This window comes from Clinocottus analis, unplaced genomic scaffold (genome assembly GCF_023055335.1).
Source record: "Clinocottus analis isolate CAN_PGR_092001 unplaced genomic scaffold, fCliAna1.0.p SCAF_21, whole genome shotgun sequence".
In the NCBI taxonomy this organism is placed as follows: Eukaryota; Metazoa; Chordata; class Actinopteri; order Perciformes; family Cottidae; genus Clinocottus; species Clinocottus analis.
This window is the reverse complement of record NW_027175943.1, coordinates 9,297,560-9,313,711: the sequence shown is the minus strand read 5'-3', so window position 1 is coordinate 9,313,711 and position 16,152 is coordinate 9,297,560. Positions and strand designations below refer to the sequence as shown.

At 45.5% G+C, this 16,152-nt stretch overlaps 2 protein-coding genes across 4 annotated transcripts in view; one reads left to right on the top strand and one right to left on the bottom strand.

Annotated features, from left to right (window-relative positions):
- Nucleotides 1-16,152, top strand: part of pcxb (pyruvate carboxylase b) — a 253,655-nt gene that overhangs the window by 129,651 nt on the left and 107,852 nt on the right. The window lies entirely within an intron of this gene.
- Nucleotides 10,920-16,152, bottom strand: part of LOC137791958 (leucine-rich repeat and fibronectin type-III domain-containing protein 4) — a 39,062-nt gene continuing 33,829 nt past the window's right edge. For all 3 annotated transcript variants that reach the window (XM_068587176.1, XM_068587177.1, XM_068587178.1), the window contains one exon: nt 10,920-14,519. In XM_068587176.1, coding sequence (XP_068443277.1) covers nt 13,211-14,519 — 1,309 coding nt within the window. In that variant the 3' untranslated portion in view covers nt 10,920-13,210. The remainder of the gene's footprint in view (nt 14,520-16,152) is intronic.

Here is a 16,152-nt window from a genome sequence, read left to right as displayed (position 1 = left end):
GTTTGACATTCAGGCTTTTTTTTTTGGCAAAGGTGTCCAGATAAAGGATAAAAGACTAAAGAGTACTTATCGAGCCACATTCTTGCCTTCTTTCCAGCTCAAGCGTCCAGCGTTTTCCATCCTTCGGTCCAGTTGCTGTGGCATTTGCTCTCAGATGCGAGTGCTTTTCAAAGGGACCGCAACCATGAATAGAGTCACGTTTTATTTGTGCTAATGGCTCTTTGCGATGTTGTCTGATGATTGGTTATCGTATCTTAATCTCTCTCTCCAACGACCAAATCCCAGACAATATTGAATCTCGTATCACAAATATTGATATGAAATGTCCAGCTCCGCAGTGGGAAGGATTCAATTGGCAGGCAGGCAGCAGTAATTGTACGCCGGCACTGACACGTTGTCACTTGTCCAAAAGTCGGTGGCGGAGAGAAGAACGTGGAGCCAGAAGCAGCGGTGTGGTCCGTAATGTTTTAGAGGAGGCAGGATATTGCAGACGCGGCTAAAGGTCCGCTGTACAAATGTTCTCTCTGTGTTCGTTCCTTTGGGGACTTTTTAAGGGGAACATTATGTTCAGTCAGGACTTTGAAAAACTACAATGAGCATCTCAGTCTAGTGCCGGACTGTGTAATGAAATTGGTCAGGCGGAGATATTTGGGTGGTGTGCGGCACTAAGTTGCCAATACCGTTGTGGTTTTATCCTTTTTAAATACTCTTGAACCACCATGATGGGGTGAGTGTGTGTGTGTGTGTGCAGATGATGAGCTGCACAGTCACTCAGCTGTGTGTCTTTTCAACTCCTCTCCTCATTGTATTGTCCTGTCAATCACTGGCTTTTTTTTTTGTTCTTTTTCAGCAAAGTTCTCAAGGTATTATGTATATTGTATGTATTATGTATTGTTGTAATTCTTTGCCTCTTTATTGTCACATTATTCTATATCTTGGTTGTGTGTGTGTGTGTGTGTGTGGGCTGACGAGTGGGAGGCCGACCTTTCCCACGTGCGGCTGACGAGAGGCGACGTCGCTCGACACCATTGCGTTGCTTGGAGTGTGCGCGCGCGTGTCGCTTGGTTACGCATCTATGCGTGTACGTTTACACTTCTCTGAACGATCGCACACTGCTGCGGCACGTCCACTTCTGAGCCTCTGGGCGGCCATCTGTGTCTTCGGGAGTTTCAAGTCTATTCAATTCAAGTCAATGAAGCGAGGCGCAAACCCCAGGTGCACAGCGGCGCTGGCGAGGTCATGAAGGTGGTGTGTGTGTGTGTGTGTGTGTGTGGGTGTGTGTGTGTGGGTGGGGACCTTGTTGCTTTCCTTTTTGTAGAACGAAACACCCTCCAGATGTTTGTTGACCCACAGTTCACTGAAGTTTTGTTAATTACGGGATTACTAGCAGTCGACCAACAGGCGACATGCTCGTGAATCTCCCTCATTATACTTTCAGAGGAGTTGCTGCCTTTTTATATGCCAAAAACAAAGCATTTGTATTTGTTGGCATAAACACTGCTGTGTTTAAGCGTTTTATTCCCTCTAGAGGCAAGTAAATATCCACCAACTGTGGCGCGCTATAGCTAAAAAATGTTTTCATTTCAAACAGCCAAAGTCTCTTCAAGCTGTGAGCATCTATCAGCCGAAGTGACGCACGGTGTCGTCGCTGTTGCCCCTTCTACGGATCGGAGCGTGCCGTGACATCTGTTTTCACTTCCACAATAAATATTTCATAATTCACCTCTTGTTCAAGCCGCAGCGGCGCACAAAAGGAGGCTGATTAAGCGCCTCACCTTTCATTGAACCCTGCATAGATTTTAGGGACTAATCAGTTACTGCTTGTGTAGGTGAGTGACCTAAACACTGGGTGTATGAAATGATGTTGGGCGTCTCTATCACGTTCAAGTCTCTGCAAAAGGAACTTGCGATTCATTAATTGGTCGCCCAGTGACCAGTCGGTGACCTGAAAATTGTTTTTGATTAATTTGGTGTGCACTGTCGTCCTTGAATGCAATCTTTTTTTGAATTGGTGGCTCTTTCACATGAGCAAATGGATCGGCGTGCTGCATGTTTCCCAACGTGCAGAATCCAACATCTTAGTTTTCCCTCTCTGTGGCGTTATCTTTGTAAGCTTTTCTCATTTTCACAGAGATTTGAAGTTTGTGGCAACAGACATTTCGAGCGTTCTTTCTTTTTTTTCCGCGCAATGATAGCAGCCGATCTCATTTATTTGACTGAACTCTACAAGCTCCTCGTTGAGTATTATTTTCCCTTGCATAGCAAATGGTTTTTCACTTCAGCAAGTGGTGGTGAGCGTCTTTGAAAAGCGTGCTATGATCAGTGCTGAGCAATGTGCCACGGTCTGACATCTCTGTGTGCAGTCAAACTCTGAATTTTTCATGGAAGTAAAAGTAATACATTTGCCTCGGCGCCGTTGTGCTTCTGCTGAAAAGCAACGGGACATTGTTAAAGCTTCAATGTTCCCCTCGTAGTCTCGATGCCGCGGATGTTTGCCAGGCCTTTGATCGTAAGCAACCGCGAGCTAAGCTGCGGCTTAAGATGCAACGTATGACAATATGCGGCCCACAAAGCTGCGCATATCGTATATACAGCCCTCACCTCGAGAGACGTGAGTGACAGCCCATTGTGGCTCACAACAACTCTTATTTTTCTCCCTCTATTCACTTTTTTTATGACACGTTTCCCCCTCAAACATCTGCAAAGTTGCTGTTGCTGGAGACTGTCTACTTGCATAGTTAGTTTTAACGTTATTACATGAATCCATTACGCCTTCTGCTTGCAGATTCAAATGCAAATTGGGTTTCATATTATATCTAATTGTTACCAGCTGCCTAAACAAACATTCTTGACTGCCTCATTTTTTACATACCTTATGGGATCTCTTCTCACATTTAGCTCAAACAGTCATGTGCACGTCCACAAAACCCCATTATGATAAACTGCAACAACAACAACAACAAAAAAAACCCCTCAACCAGCATCTTGAGTAACGACGCAGGATTTAGAGCTCTCAAGTTTTATTTCCCACGTTTCTACATCTTCCGCGGGCAAAGAAGCGCTGCAGTTCGATTTGAATCATAATAACAGGGCCGAGGGCAACGCTGTACTGTTAACTCCAACAGCTGGATTATATTCGATTTTAGTTACGAGTATGAAAATCATCCGTTCAATCAGGACAAACGGGGAAGTATTGACGAGTTGGTAAAACTCTTTCAGCCTCCCTGTCTGAGGTTTACACACAGATCTCTTAGGTTTTTAGGGACGGTAAGTGGTGTTGGTTCAGAGATGCAAGTGGATTTGTGGGGTTTTAGCGTTCCTAATTGAGCATCCACAAAAGGCAAATGTAAGCTGCTTGTATACAATTTAGTTTATTAACTAATTAAGTGAGTGTGTGTGTTTGTCATTCAGCAAGCGAGGGATGAACACAGAGAGATGCAGAGGCTGTGAGGCAAGCGTTTGTTGACGTCTTTCTCTCGCAATGGGGTGTCAAACAAGACAATATTCTTGTCTGGCACCCCATTGTATCCGTCTCTTATTCCTTGCTCTCACACAAGCACACTGAGATCTCCTGCCGTGGCCCTCTTGGAAAAGAAAGCTCAGAGTTGCCTCGAGATGAGAAGAGCTCCAAAAATCCCACTCCCTCCCTCTGATCAGGGGTCTGCAGGGAGCCCGCAGGGATGATGAGTCGGAACGAGTAGGTGGTAGCATCGCCTCGTGGAGGACAGAAGGAGGGAACGAGGAGAAATGATGAAAAGAGGGCAGGGAGGGGAAAAGGGAAGAAGACGGGCAGTGGGCGGCAATGGTGAGAGAGAAGCCCTGCGGTGCGACTAGGGAAAAGGCAAAATCACATCTGGGACAAAATACGAGAAAAGCAGAGACGCCGGATCCGGAATGAAACGAGAGAGAGTGAAAAAATAAATAGCGCATACTGGAAGGTAATGGGGAGCATGGAGCGACGCGGCGGGTGAGCAGAAAAGCCGTGGAGTGAAAGCTTTCTCAAGGAGAACCTGTCAGTGAAGTGACGAGCTCCCCCAGTTGCAGCGGAAGACACAAGTTAAACGAGGGAAGTTTGGCGGAGGCGAAAGAGATCGAGGGCGCGAGCGAGAGGAAACCGCCGCAGACAATCACAGGGGCCGCGGCGGGGCGGGTGGCGAGGGCGCTAAATGGGGGGAAAGGGAGGGAAATTGGATAAGCGGCGAGATGGAGAAAGGTCCGGAGCGCCGGCCAAGAGAGGTCAGAGCATCACAGAACGAAGCTTCGGGCGAGATCCAGGTACCCTTGCGAGGTGTGCGACTTCCTGTACACACCATTTACGAAGCTTTAAATCCGCCTACTCCCCCCCCCCCCTCCCCATCCGAACAAATGCAATTCATATTCTCTCAATGGTGGACTCCTCAGCTCCCACAGAGCCTGTCTATTCAGCCGCGTGGAACACGGCTCACCTCATGCCGCTGGATTGGTAAAACATTTACTGACTCTGCCAATAGCCGGGTGGGAAGGCTGAGGTGACACTCATGCTGCTGGAGGGCTTCTGCTCCGACTCTGGAACAAGACACAAAGTCATACCTTCCTGTTCCTTCCTAAACACCAGACAAAAAAAAAAAAAAGAGAGCTGTAAAGAGAATGAGGACGGAGGACAATGTTCTCTTACTTTGCGGCTGAATGAGGAGTCGGCTGAAGACGTAGACGAGAGCAAAAAGGAAGGTGCAGAGTGAGGGCCGAGGTGAAGGAGAGAAGAGAGAAGAGAGCGTCTTTCAGCATGAAGTCGGAAAGCAAATCAGCTCATTAGTTCTGTACATGAGTGTCAAACTCTTCATCTCCGTCTTTCTACGTCATTTTCAGTGGAAACATCTTTATGAAGGTGAGGGTAAACACAACATGCAGAAACAGGTTGACAATGCCTGTTTTACAAAAGATACAAAGTGAGGCTCTCAGGTGTTCTGTTATATTTATTCTGTTAGATCAACCCCTCTCATTTAATGGCCTCCCTGCGGAGTCGACACACACAGAGGCAAGATTTGCTTTTGCCTCCTTTATTGTGTCTTTTGTTTGTCTTTTAAATGTGCACGTGGCACCGATTCACTTCGATAATACGCTCGTGCATCTTCATTCATGTATAGACCTCTGGATTTTAATTGCTCAGTTGTTGAACATTTTCAACATAACTTTGTTCGAAGGCTTCAGCTTTCATATTTTGAGAATTAAAACTATATGTATTTTCCAAAAAGTCCCAATTTAATGGGCTTTGAGTCATTATGTTTGGAAAAATAATAGATCCGCCCGATACAACATAAAACACTATATTTACCTTATTTGATCGTGGTCCTCCCAAATGTGAAATGAAATCCAACATAACATTAAATGGCAATAGGGCGAAAAAGTTTTCAATATTTTCTAACACTGCATATTTCACAAGTTCACTCAAATATTGGTACGGACAACTCTGCCCTCCTGATGTATCGGTAGGTCCATATGCAAACCCGCGCCCTTGAAAGTGACGACACACTGTAGGAAGTCAGGGTGAGAACGTATATTTCATATGCAGCTGTTGAGCAAGAGAAATAATAGGGGAACTAAAGTAGAGGCACATGGGCGGGAGGAGAAGGACATAATATGCAAAAGACTGGAATGGAGAAGGACAAGGTCGGAGGGACAAAGATGAAATGCCAAAATATATTTGGGTGAAAGCACGAAAGTGTAGAGAGGAATTTTAATATTAAAGCATGTGATTGAGCAGGAGGAGCAGTACTGATACGGGAAACCAGAAGAAAAGCGGCGGTGACAGTGAAAAACTTTACGTGACAGAGAAAAACGAAGAGAAAGAGCCGGAAGTTATATTCTTCAAGTGGAGGAGGATACAAAGAGACAACCAACATTTTCTTCTTCATAAGAGCAAAATTAAATGAGTGAAAGACTCAGGCGGAGGTCAGGGAGAGGTGGAGATTAGGAGCCAACGTAGGCAACAATGGATTGAACTAGGAGTCAGTGGAGGTGAAGGAGACGGCCAATTAGACTGTGAATGCAGGAAACAGGGCGGCAAATGATGCGTTAAGGAGACTCGGCTTGAGCATCGTTTCTCCTCTTCATCTTCCCTCTTTGTCAGCATTAGTTTTCTTCAATTTCCCTCTCACATCTGTTTCTTTTCTTTGAAGGTGCTCTGTGTAGCATGTCGTTATCAAATTAACTCCGCTACTTTGGCGTAATTAAACACAGGGAGACCGATTTGTGTCTGTGGCCTTGGCCGGTGCTGGTGTTTGCATTCAGCGCATTTCCACCAAGCCCGAACTTTAGGGGTCTCAATTTCACACAAATGGAACGCAGGATTTCCTTTCTACCAACGTCTGTCTGTCGGCAGCTCCCCCTCCCCCGTCCAAGATAAGAAGCTGGTTATCGTAAATTGAGATGAGGCAAATGATAATTCCCTTCTCTTCTGCTGCCGTTGTACTCCAGTTCTCTTCCTCGCTTCCTTCCATCGACCTTTCCTTCTGCAGCGTCTCCCATCTCTCCTCCTCTTTGCTCTTCTATATCCAATCAATCTTTTTATCTGCTGTCTCTCTACTTCTATCTGCTCATCTTTCAATCCTCCTTCCCCGACACTCTCTCTCTCTCTTTTATCTGCTCTCTCTCAATCTCTCTCCATGCCCGTCTCCATGCTATGCTGAGTCGAGTTCAAGAGTTACTGGCAGCATATGGTATGAAGCGCTGTTGTTGATGGAGAGAAACAGCTTTTTTGTATGTCTTAAATGAAAAATGCTTTGAATTAGCACGTATAATCTTATGCTACAATCATATTCTCACTTAGACTGACATGGTGTCACATGCTCCATATGTATAAATAACTATCAATAGCTCTACAGACAATCTGTCGTCATCAGTCAAGCCGCCTGTCACCTGAGCCTGGTAAACCATAATGCAAACATAATAATCCAAAAATAAGGTGAAAACCATGACGGAAACAGCGATTAGTGTCCAGGTAGTCGCGGATCAACGTGTCAAAGATCTGTATTTAATTTGAAGTATCCTGTCAAATTGGCGCCATTACCATCAGAATATCCAACAATAGAGCTGCGTGACGCTTCATTAGCTCAAGCGGGGGAAACACAGTTGTCGACTAACAGAACAGTGCCGTTGAAAATTGTGGTTTATCACACAGGTGAAATATGAAAAATGCAGGAACGTGGCAGACGGCCACCGCAGTGAATGCGAAGTGACAGCGGAGCAGCTGCAACGCACCGGTGGCCAGACGACGAGCACATATGGTGAAAGAAGCGTCTCGTGTTATGCCGAGTCTGTTGTAGTACAGAAGGTCAGACGGGAAATGGCTTCATTACATTTTACTGCTGGGAAGGAAAATGTGTTTTTTGCCCTCTCGGATTTAAGCAATTCTTAAGAGTTGCGTATCATCAGCTGCTGTTGATTTGACGACGGCCAATCCGCTCTTCCTCGCTTCAAATTCACTCAATCTGGCGGACGGTTTTGGCTGAAGCGGCCATTCAGATGTGAAGCGCCGTGTGACTCCCACCGCCACTCCATCTTTGGAGGGGTTGTAATCACTCCACATGCTCGAGCTTCACATTTCTAATCCGCTGCTTACATTTAGCATTTTGCATTTGAGGGAGTTGATGCAACGGATGTGTCGAAGTATTGTCAAAGACGTGATTGTCATGGCCAAAATGATTCCCGATGAAGGTTATTAAACATTCGACATCGTTATCAGTTCTGGGACGCCTCGACCGAGCTCTGAAATGTATATGTTGATAGATATATGCACGCACGCACACGCACATGTTTATTGTGACACGTTCCAAGTTGATATTAAGTTTAAGTCCCAATGTGGCTTAGATATAATTCAATGTGAGCAGTTTTCTTTTCAGTCAAATAATTTGTTGATGAAATCAGAGCTGCAAAGATGAATCAAGTATTTGTCAAGTATTTTTTTGAATACAATTTGTTTGAATACTTCTTTATGAGAAATAGGTCTTGAATCTCTACTTTCAACATGCTGAATGTTAAAATGTTCTGGTTTGTTTCTTCTGTGAAAGTGAACTCAACCTGATTTTGTCCACATTACCATGATTTGAATGAACAGCATACTATAATTAATGACCTTCATATTCAACTGAAAGCTACATTTCTTCTTGTGCGATGTTAGAGCATTAACCACCAGAGCTTAAATATCCTCTCCTGCATTCTACCACATATGCACTTTAATTCTTTCAAATCAGTTTTTTGGTGTCAGATTATTTCTTCTACAGTAAACCTCTCCTCTCAGCAGAACCTTGTCCCTGTAAGTTTCCACGTCGTCACTTATTAAATCACTTTGTGCCTCGGCCGAGCTCTAAGTCATGTTTCAAAGGAGCTCCGGGTTGATCTCTGAGACTTCTTCTATTCAGCTGTTTTTTTTGTTGTTGCTATGTTTCTCGTCTAGTGTTCCGCTTCATCGCAACTCTTCCACTAAAATGTTCACACCGTATTTGCGACACCGCTGCATACTCGTCACGGAAATGTCATTGGCTCGTAATTACAACGGGACATCCGCTCGGCGTCCACCAGCGCGGCTGAACTGGTCCAACTGGTCTCTGCTGCAAGCCGAGGCCGAGTCTCCAGGCGCCCTGAGTCAGCAGTTACTCAGCGTGACTGTGGGGAAATGCATCATACCTTGATCATAACTGCAAATGTCAGAGCAAGTTTGACTACAGGCAGTCGTGGCCTTTCAGGACACACAATTACACACACACACACCGCCACAAGGTTATCTCCCCATGCTCATATGCGCACGTTTGTGTATGCCTGTGTTCAAAGGTGAGTTAGTGTGTGTCCGTTACTCAGCATTTTTCTTTTTTTTTTAATTAGTCAAATTGGGCCAGGGTTTTGCCTTGGGCAGAGAGCAGAGGGAGGGGGGTGTTGTTGCTGCATTGTGTTGTTCTTGCCCGTCACACACAAGTACACACACGCGCGCGCACACACACACACACACACACACACACACACACACACACACACACACACACACACACACACACACACACACACACACACACAGACTCTCATTTTCAAAACTGAGTGTAGCACAGACTCAGCCGCTGCTTTTAATGTGGCCACTTAGGAGCTTCAAATCAAATTGTCCTCTAACCTGATGTCCTGGGACACACACTCTTCCTCCTCCTCCTCCTCCTCCCCCTCCGGTCGTCAAATTAGAACACCGTCTACCACTCAGTCGCCGTCTGCTGTCTGAAGCTCAAGACAGCACGTTAACCCTATTTGCTTTTTGCACATCTACTACAGACACACCAGCTACTCCCCCCTCTCCTCTCCTCCCCCTCCGTCTTATTTGAGCCTCTGGTGGCTAGCGGGTCTTCTATCTTCCTTGTAATAAATTGTGGCAAAGTACTTACGTGACAAAAATAACACCGGCTCGCACGCACAGAGCGAGCGCATTCAGCCGCAAAATACACACACACACACGCGCACTCATTGAAAAGCGAAACACAATGACCTTCATTCACTTCTCTCCCTCGCTCGTCATCGTCCGTTTGTCCATCTCTCGTCAGCATTCTCACGTCCATCCGTCCTCTCTCTCTCTCTCTCTCTCTCTCTCTCTCTCTCTCTCTCTCTCTCTCTCTCTCTCTCTCCCTCTCTCTGCAGATGTGAGGCTTTATTTTCCCCGAGCGCTTTACCTTTTTTTTGATATTTAAATGGAATGCCTCTGTGTAACGCTGACACTGCTGATCCCATTGAGAATGAACAGCAGCTCTGCAGCACTTCTTCAGCCATTTTCGGCTCACTGTTTATGTTCCCTGGCTCCGGGACACCTCCCCGTGCTGCACCCACTGGAATGGGAACCACAGTCAAAAATGCTGGTGGGATTACATTTCTGGTAATATAAACCAGAGGAATCCCCCAGTACACAGTTGACGTGGCTGGGCTGCCACATTTGCCCTGTTGCGACCGATAGACGACTTTTTTTTTCCTGTTTTCAAATGTACCGCTGTCTCTCCTTCTGCAAATCTATGTTTTTCGAAGTGCAATTAGCTCCGTTCATTTGCAGATTGCCGCGAGATTAGAGTTTAACTGCTGCAGGCGGCAGCGAAAGGCTCTTGCAATGTTGTACATTGGAAATCAGCGGATATGGTCGGGAATGACAAAGCGTCACAATCAGGATCCATTAGTCTGCAGCTTTCAGCTCTCCCTCAATCTGTTTGTTGTCACTTCAGCTCGCTTTCCTATTCCGTGTGTCATATCAAATCTGTTCTGTTTTTAGTCTTTTGTTTACTCACGCCTTTTTGTCTTTCTCACCGCGTTTCCATCTGTTCCCCTGGAACTATTGATCGCCCCCTTTTTCTCAGTTTGTTTCTCCTATATCCTCTGTTTTTCTTCTTTTCCTCAACCATCTTTTCTGTGTTTAATTACCTCAAGGGGGTTCACTTCACCCTCACCTTCTAATCAACTCCACTGACTGACAAGTAAACAACTTAATTTCCTCCACATAGATGCACACGGAAGCTTCTTTGAGTCACACGTTTGCCTTGAGCTCAAAACGTTTTCATCACGTTTGAGTCATCTTCACTTTTCTTTCCAAATTCAAGCAAAACCAGGGAGCTAGCTGTTTTTATGCTCATATATATATATATATATATATATATATATATATATCTCTATCTCCAAGTAAAGCAGTAGATTACTGATTTAAATAGCACTCAACTGTCTTAATTCAAATCTAGTTGAGGCACTTACTGATGAACTAAACTGCAGTGACTCAGTCACATAATGTGATCCGGATGATTCCCTCCACACACGCACAGTATGCATAATGTGCATGTAAAGGTCGTCCGTGAACACACACATGATACTCCCTCGTGGTAATGAGTCCATCTCCATTTCATACATGTCATTTTTATTATGTATATCAAGTCCAGAGAACAATATTGACTTTGGCAAAATGAAATCAAAACAGAAAGGAAACAACAGTAATGGTTAAAAAGTCATTATTATTATTATTATTAACTATGTAGTTGGCTCTATTTTATAGGCATCTGTGTGTGTGTGTGTGTATGTGTGTGTGTCTGTGTTTTTGTGTGTTTGTGCTTGCCAGTTTGTGTTTTGTGCTGTGTGTGCTTCTTCGATGGATTTTTTTTTTCTGTCTTGTTATAATCAACTTTTTTTGTTGTTGTTCAAATCTGGAAGATTTATTTGTCTAAAACAAAAAAAATCACACATTTTCTTGTTTTGGATCCTAACATCATTCCCCAGAAAACTTTTGAAAAACAGAAACACATGGTGCGACAAGTAACATTGTTTTATATATATACTATATATATATGTACTTTCGAGTATTCTCTTTTCGTATATTCTCTTTGATAGACATTTTTAGGAGTCTCTGTAGTCTGTGCCATTGAATCAGTCGTCCCATAATGAGTGGTACAAAGTCTTGAAGAACAGTTTCTATCATGAGTGGCTTCCATGGTGCTTCTGTCATTTCACTTTTTTTTTTTAAAATCTGCTTCCTTTCTGAAAACATTCACTGTTTGGATTTAAAGTGAATCCATGTGGCACAATGGAGTCTGAAGTCACAAAAATTAAGTTTAAACCAACCAACCCCCCCTGAACGTTTGCCGCTTTCTGACCATGCTACATATCTGGAAATAGTGATTTATTCCGATTTTGATAAAAACGTCTTCAAACATTTTGCTCTTCCCTCACAATATTTTTTTATTTATTTTTTAAACATATATTTCGTTCACAGCATTACCAGAAAGCGCTAAACATTTTTCAAACACAAATGGAGTCTGGTTGACTGGATTCCCCCCTCACAAACATTCATATACATGTGCGCACACTAACACACACACACACACACACACACACAGGCACACGTACACACATCCTATCCCTGATCCGTCAATGCATGCATACTTATGCACCCATTAGCATGGTTCATTTGTTTGGTCCATTATTATCCGACATCCAATACGATCTTGTCTCTCAGAAATGCACACGAGCAGATGTTCCATCATGCGCCCCCGTCTCCTCCACTTTGTAATCCATATCGACTCCATTGTAATCCCAATGTCTTTCTTTTAATAATGTCTGTGCTGCACACGCTTTTTCCAGCCAGTATCGATTGATCATGTCCAATGCACCCCGGCTCTGTATTTATGCTCCCATAATCCGCAAGCACGGCAAGCCAAAAAATCATTGCCCGGCCACAGAGGACACATAAAAGTCACGATCATTGTATTTTGGAAAAGAGTTTCAAAATGGCCGCCAGTGTTGGAATCAAAAACACAACATGACAAAGCAGGGCGCCGCCGTCCCAAATCTCTTTTTAACTGTTGTTCTTTAGTTTGTTTTGTCAGAGGAGCATTTTTTCCCCCTCATGACCGGTTGTGTTGTTGCTTTTGATCCAGTGTAAACCCTCATGGTGTTGTGGGGGCTGAAGCTCTGGAGAGTCGGTGTTAGCAAGAGTGTGTTTCTATTAGTGTATCGGCTTTACTGAGATCCACGCTGAGCTCACGCCAACTCTGTCGCTGCTATCTAACCTTTGTTCTGTTGCTCAATTGATGCGTTCCTTTGTTTGATTATGCCTCTCCCTCTGTGACTATATATATATATTTATTTATATATATATATCACTCACATTGTCTGTTCCTACATCTGTCACTCTCTTTGTCTCCATTTCTTTGAGATTTGTTTGTGTGTTCCCGCTTTCTTTCTATCTTGTATCACTTCATTTTTAATGATACAGCTTGAGCTCAGCCTTTAGTAATAAAAGACCGTTTTAACACGCTCAGCCGTTCTGTTTCTCCCACTATCGTTTTTTTTTATTTTTTATTTTCCCTCGTCACATCTCTCTTCCCACTTATTTTTCTCAATCATCAATCTTCAGATCAGCTTAAAATAGCCTCTTAAAAAGTCTTTACCTGAACTCCAGGTACACTTCCCGCTCTCCCTTTTAACTTCTCCCACGGCAAATCAAGAGGCTCACACGAGAGACTTCATATTACTCGTCTCCCTTCATCTAAACTCACAACCTTCCCCTCCTCATCTTCCGCTCCTCACTTCATCTTACGTGTCCCGCTCCCTCAATTTCACCCATGATCCCTCCTCTTTGTCCCCCCCTCCAATCAAGATCCCATTCAGAGTGTCTCACAGACCGTTAATCCCTCTTAACCTATTATTTTCTTTTATCATGACATTCCACAACCACCTACACAACACTTTCCTCCAGTTCCTCAGCACTCCTTCCGTCCTTCCCCGTTTGCCTCCCCCTGTCTTTGACACTGCTCGCTTTCCCAGTATTGATCCCGGTGTTGGAGTTGGAGTTGGTGGTGTTGTAGGCGTGGATGTATCCCCGTTGGAACTCGCAGCGCGGCCCGAAGGCGCTATCCTCGTCGCTGGTCGTCGAAGACGTCGTGCTCGTCGTCGAGGCGCACTGCACCAGCATCCCGTGGAGGGACTGGCTCCGCCTCGTCCAGATCACGCTCAGCCGCTTGGCGTAATTGACGGCGCCGTAGCGCTTGGCGACAGTGGTGGCTGCGTCGGTCGCGAGGGCGACAGAGGAGCCCATATCCAGCGAGTGCCGCCGTTTACTAACGGTCTTGCTAGCAGGGCTTTGAGGGGATAGAGGTCTCTGATAGGCCTGCGAGGAGTTCCACCTGTCCCTTCCTCGGGAGGTGATTCTCCAGTCCAGCAGCTCCGGGTCACCCAGGGGTGCTGCCAGAGAGAAACTGGCGCGGTTGGTCAGTTCTCGCTCCAGACGGGGTCTCGGGCGGGAGTGTGACTGGCGGGGTAGGGTGGATGAAGGGGTGTAGTAGAGGGGAGTTCTGTCACTTTCAGGAGCGTATGGAAACATCTTCTCCAACTTTCTTTGCCTCACAACTAATGCCATCTCGCATCCGGCGCCTGTCGTTGTGGAAACGACCCCCCCAGCTGAAAGAAACTGCTCCAGGTTGACTTTAGGCTTGGGCCTAGGCTTTGGAGGGAGTTTCGGAGGCAAAGAGGAAGCAGGATCGGCTTCATCCTTCTCCTTGTCCTTGTCTTTGTCCGTTTCCTTCTCCCCTCCTCTCTTGGACGACAGGCCGTTGGGCAGGACCACCATCATCATGTCCCCAGCGCCATTTGATTGGTAGCACCCGCTGCCATTTCCCCCTTTATCCCCGCCCCCTCCACTCTGACAGCAGGCCCCGCCTCCCGCCTCAGTGTTGCCGTTGTGACATATCATGTGGTCGCCGTGATTGCAAACACGATGGCGAACCATGAGCGCCACAGTGAACACGAGTAAGGTGACGACCACGACGCCGCCAACCAATATGGTGAGGGTCCCGCCCAGGAAATGGGCCTGGAGAGAGCGGCAAGCTGGGTAAACATCCTTGGTGGAGAACGTGGCGCAGCCCAGCACCTTTGTCGCCGCCAACGATGTGATGGTGTCATCAAAAATGGCCAGCACACACAGGTTATAGTCCACGCCGGCAACCAAGTTCTTCAACAGGAAGCGGTCACTGGTCGACGGTAGAATTCTAAAGATAAAAGACAAGAAAGTAAAGGTCAGTTCAATGAACACAGCCTCCTGTCCTTAGTGTGCAGCAAAATGGAAAGAATCTGTATTAACTGAAGCCTAGTCTGAATAGTCTAATCAACTGCAGAACTAAGGAGGAAGGGTTGAATATTGGAAAAGAGGCAGAAGAAAGGAGGGCTGAAGGGATGGCTAGAAACAGCGCAGGAGAGGATACTGCAGGAAGCGGGGAGAAAGAGAGAGAGAGAGAGAAAATGAGGCTATTGATGGAGAGTGCGCCCAGGGAACATGAAAAGAGAACTCTGTCTTCTCATTCCGAGTGCTGGGGTGTGTGGGTTTGTGTGTGCGTGCGTGCGCATACTTGAATCCTTGCGAGAAGCAAACGTCGAGCCATTTTGTGAGACCTTACATTTGGGGGGAAACATATTTATTTTTTTTAAACAGACTATTTCAGGTTGTGCCGGTCAGGGCCAGGATTACTCTTTTGATCAGAAGTGGACGAATGTGTCGACGTGTATTGTCATCGCAAGTGAAGGTGTAATTTGTTGTATTGTGACTGCAAATGTGTTGTCGCCCCGTAACGAGCGAGCGCTCGCGTGGGATAATAAAGAGAGCAGCGCTTTGATTGTGTCCTCAAGTGTTCGAGCAGCAGTTCCATCCAACCAACAGGGGAGAGGTGAACAATGGAGTGACGGAGAAAGAGGGGGAACAATAGCGAGTGGTGGTGATGGGAATTGAAGGGGGGCAGGCTTCTTTTTGTGTGTGTGTGTGTGTGTGTGTGTGTGTGTGTGTGTGTGTGTGTGTGTGTGACGTAACTTCGATGTGTGTTTTCATGTCAGTGGGTTTGTGTATGTGACGCGAGGGTGAAGTGTGTGTGGGAGACTGTAGCACAACTCAAGTGTCTGTAAGTGATGGGTATGACTTTGCCCTCTGCCGTTCAATCCTGGTGTGTGTGGGCAAGTGTGTGTTGGTGCGTTTGTTGTGTCGCCACCATTACATATTTTGTCAGTGGTTTCTTTTTGGTTGTTGTTCTCCGTTTTCTCCCCTCCCTCTTCTCGCTACATCAAAGGGCTTATTTGTATCTTCTGTTGCTAACCGTTCCGGCTCCCTTCAGTCTTGAGCTACATCCTATAAATGCCATCGAGTGTGACTCATGCACCAGGGGAGCCTCTACAGAAGGTCCCTAACCTTAATCGGTTTAAAATGCGATTAAAGTAAAGAGACCAAGGACGACAACAACTCAGCCCACTTGTGTCTTCTCCTTCTTTCGCTTTGAATTCGGCAAGTAACGCTGAAGAAATAATGGGATGTTTTTTTTGTTTTTTTTTATTAATGCAAAATTATCTGGGAAACAAAAGAGGCAGTGTACTCGAGGCGATCCCGGGGGCAGGCCCGTGGATTTGGGTTGCGGCACAGCCAAGTAGGCATATTGATCACTGATTTTCACGGACTTCCCGAGGCTTAAATGTGAACGAAATTGAAATTTTCTGAACAAATGCAGCAGCATTTCAACTGTTTCACAGGTATGATGTAGGATTAAACGGGATTTGTCTTTTCTTTGGAGACTTACTTGTGCTGCCTTAGCGAAAACTCCTGGAATGATTTAAATAGCAAGCACTGGCACAGAAATACATCCA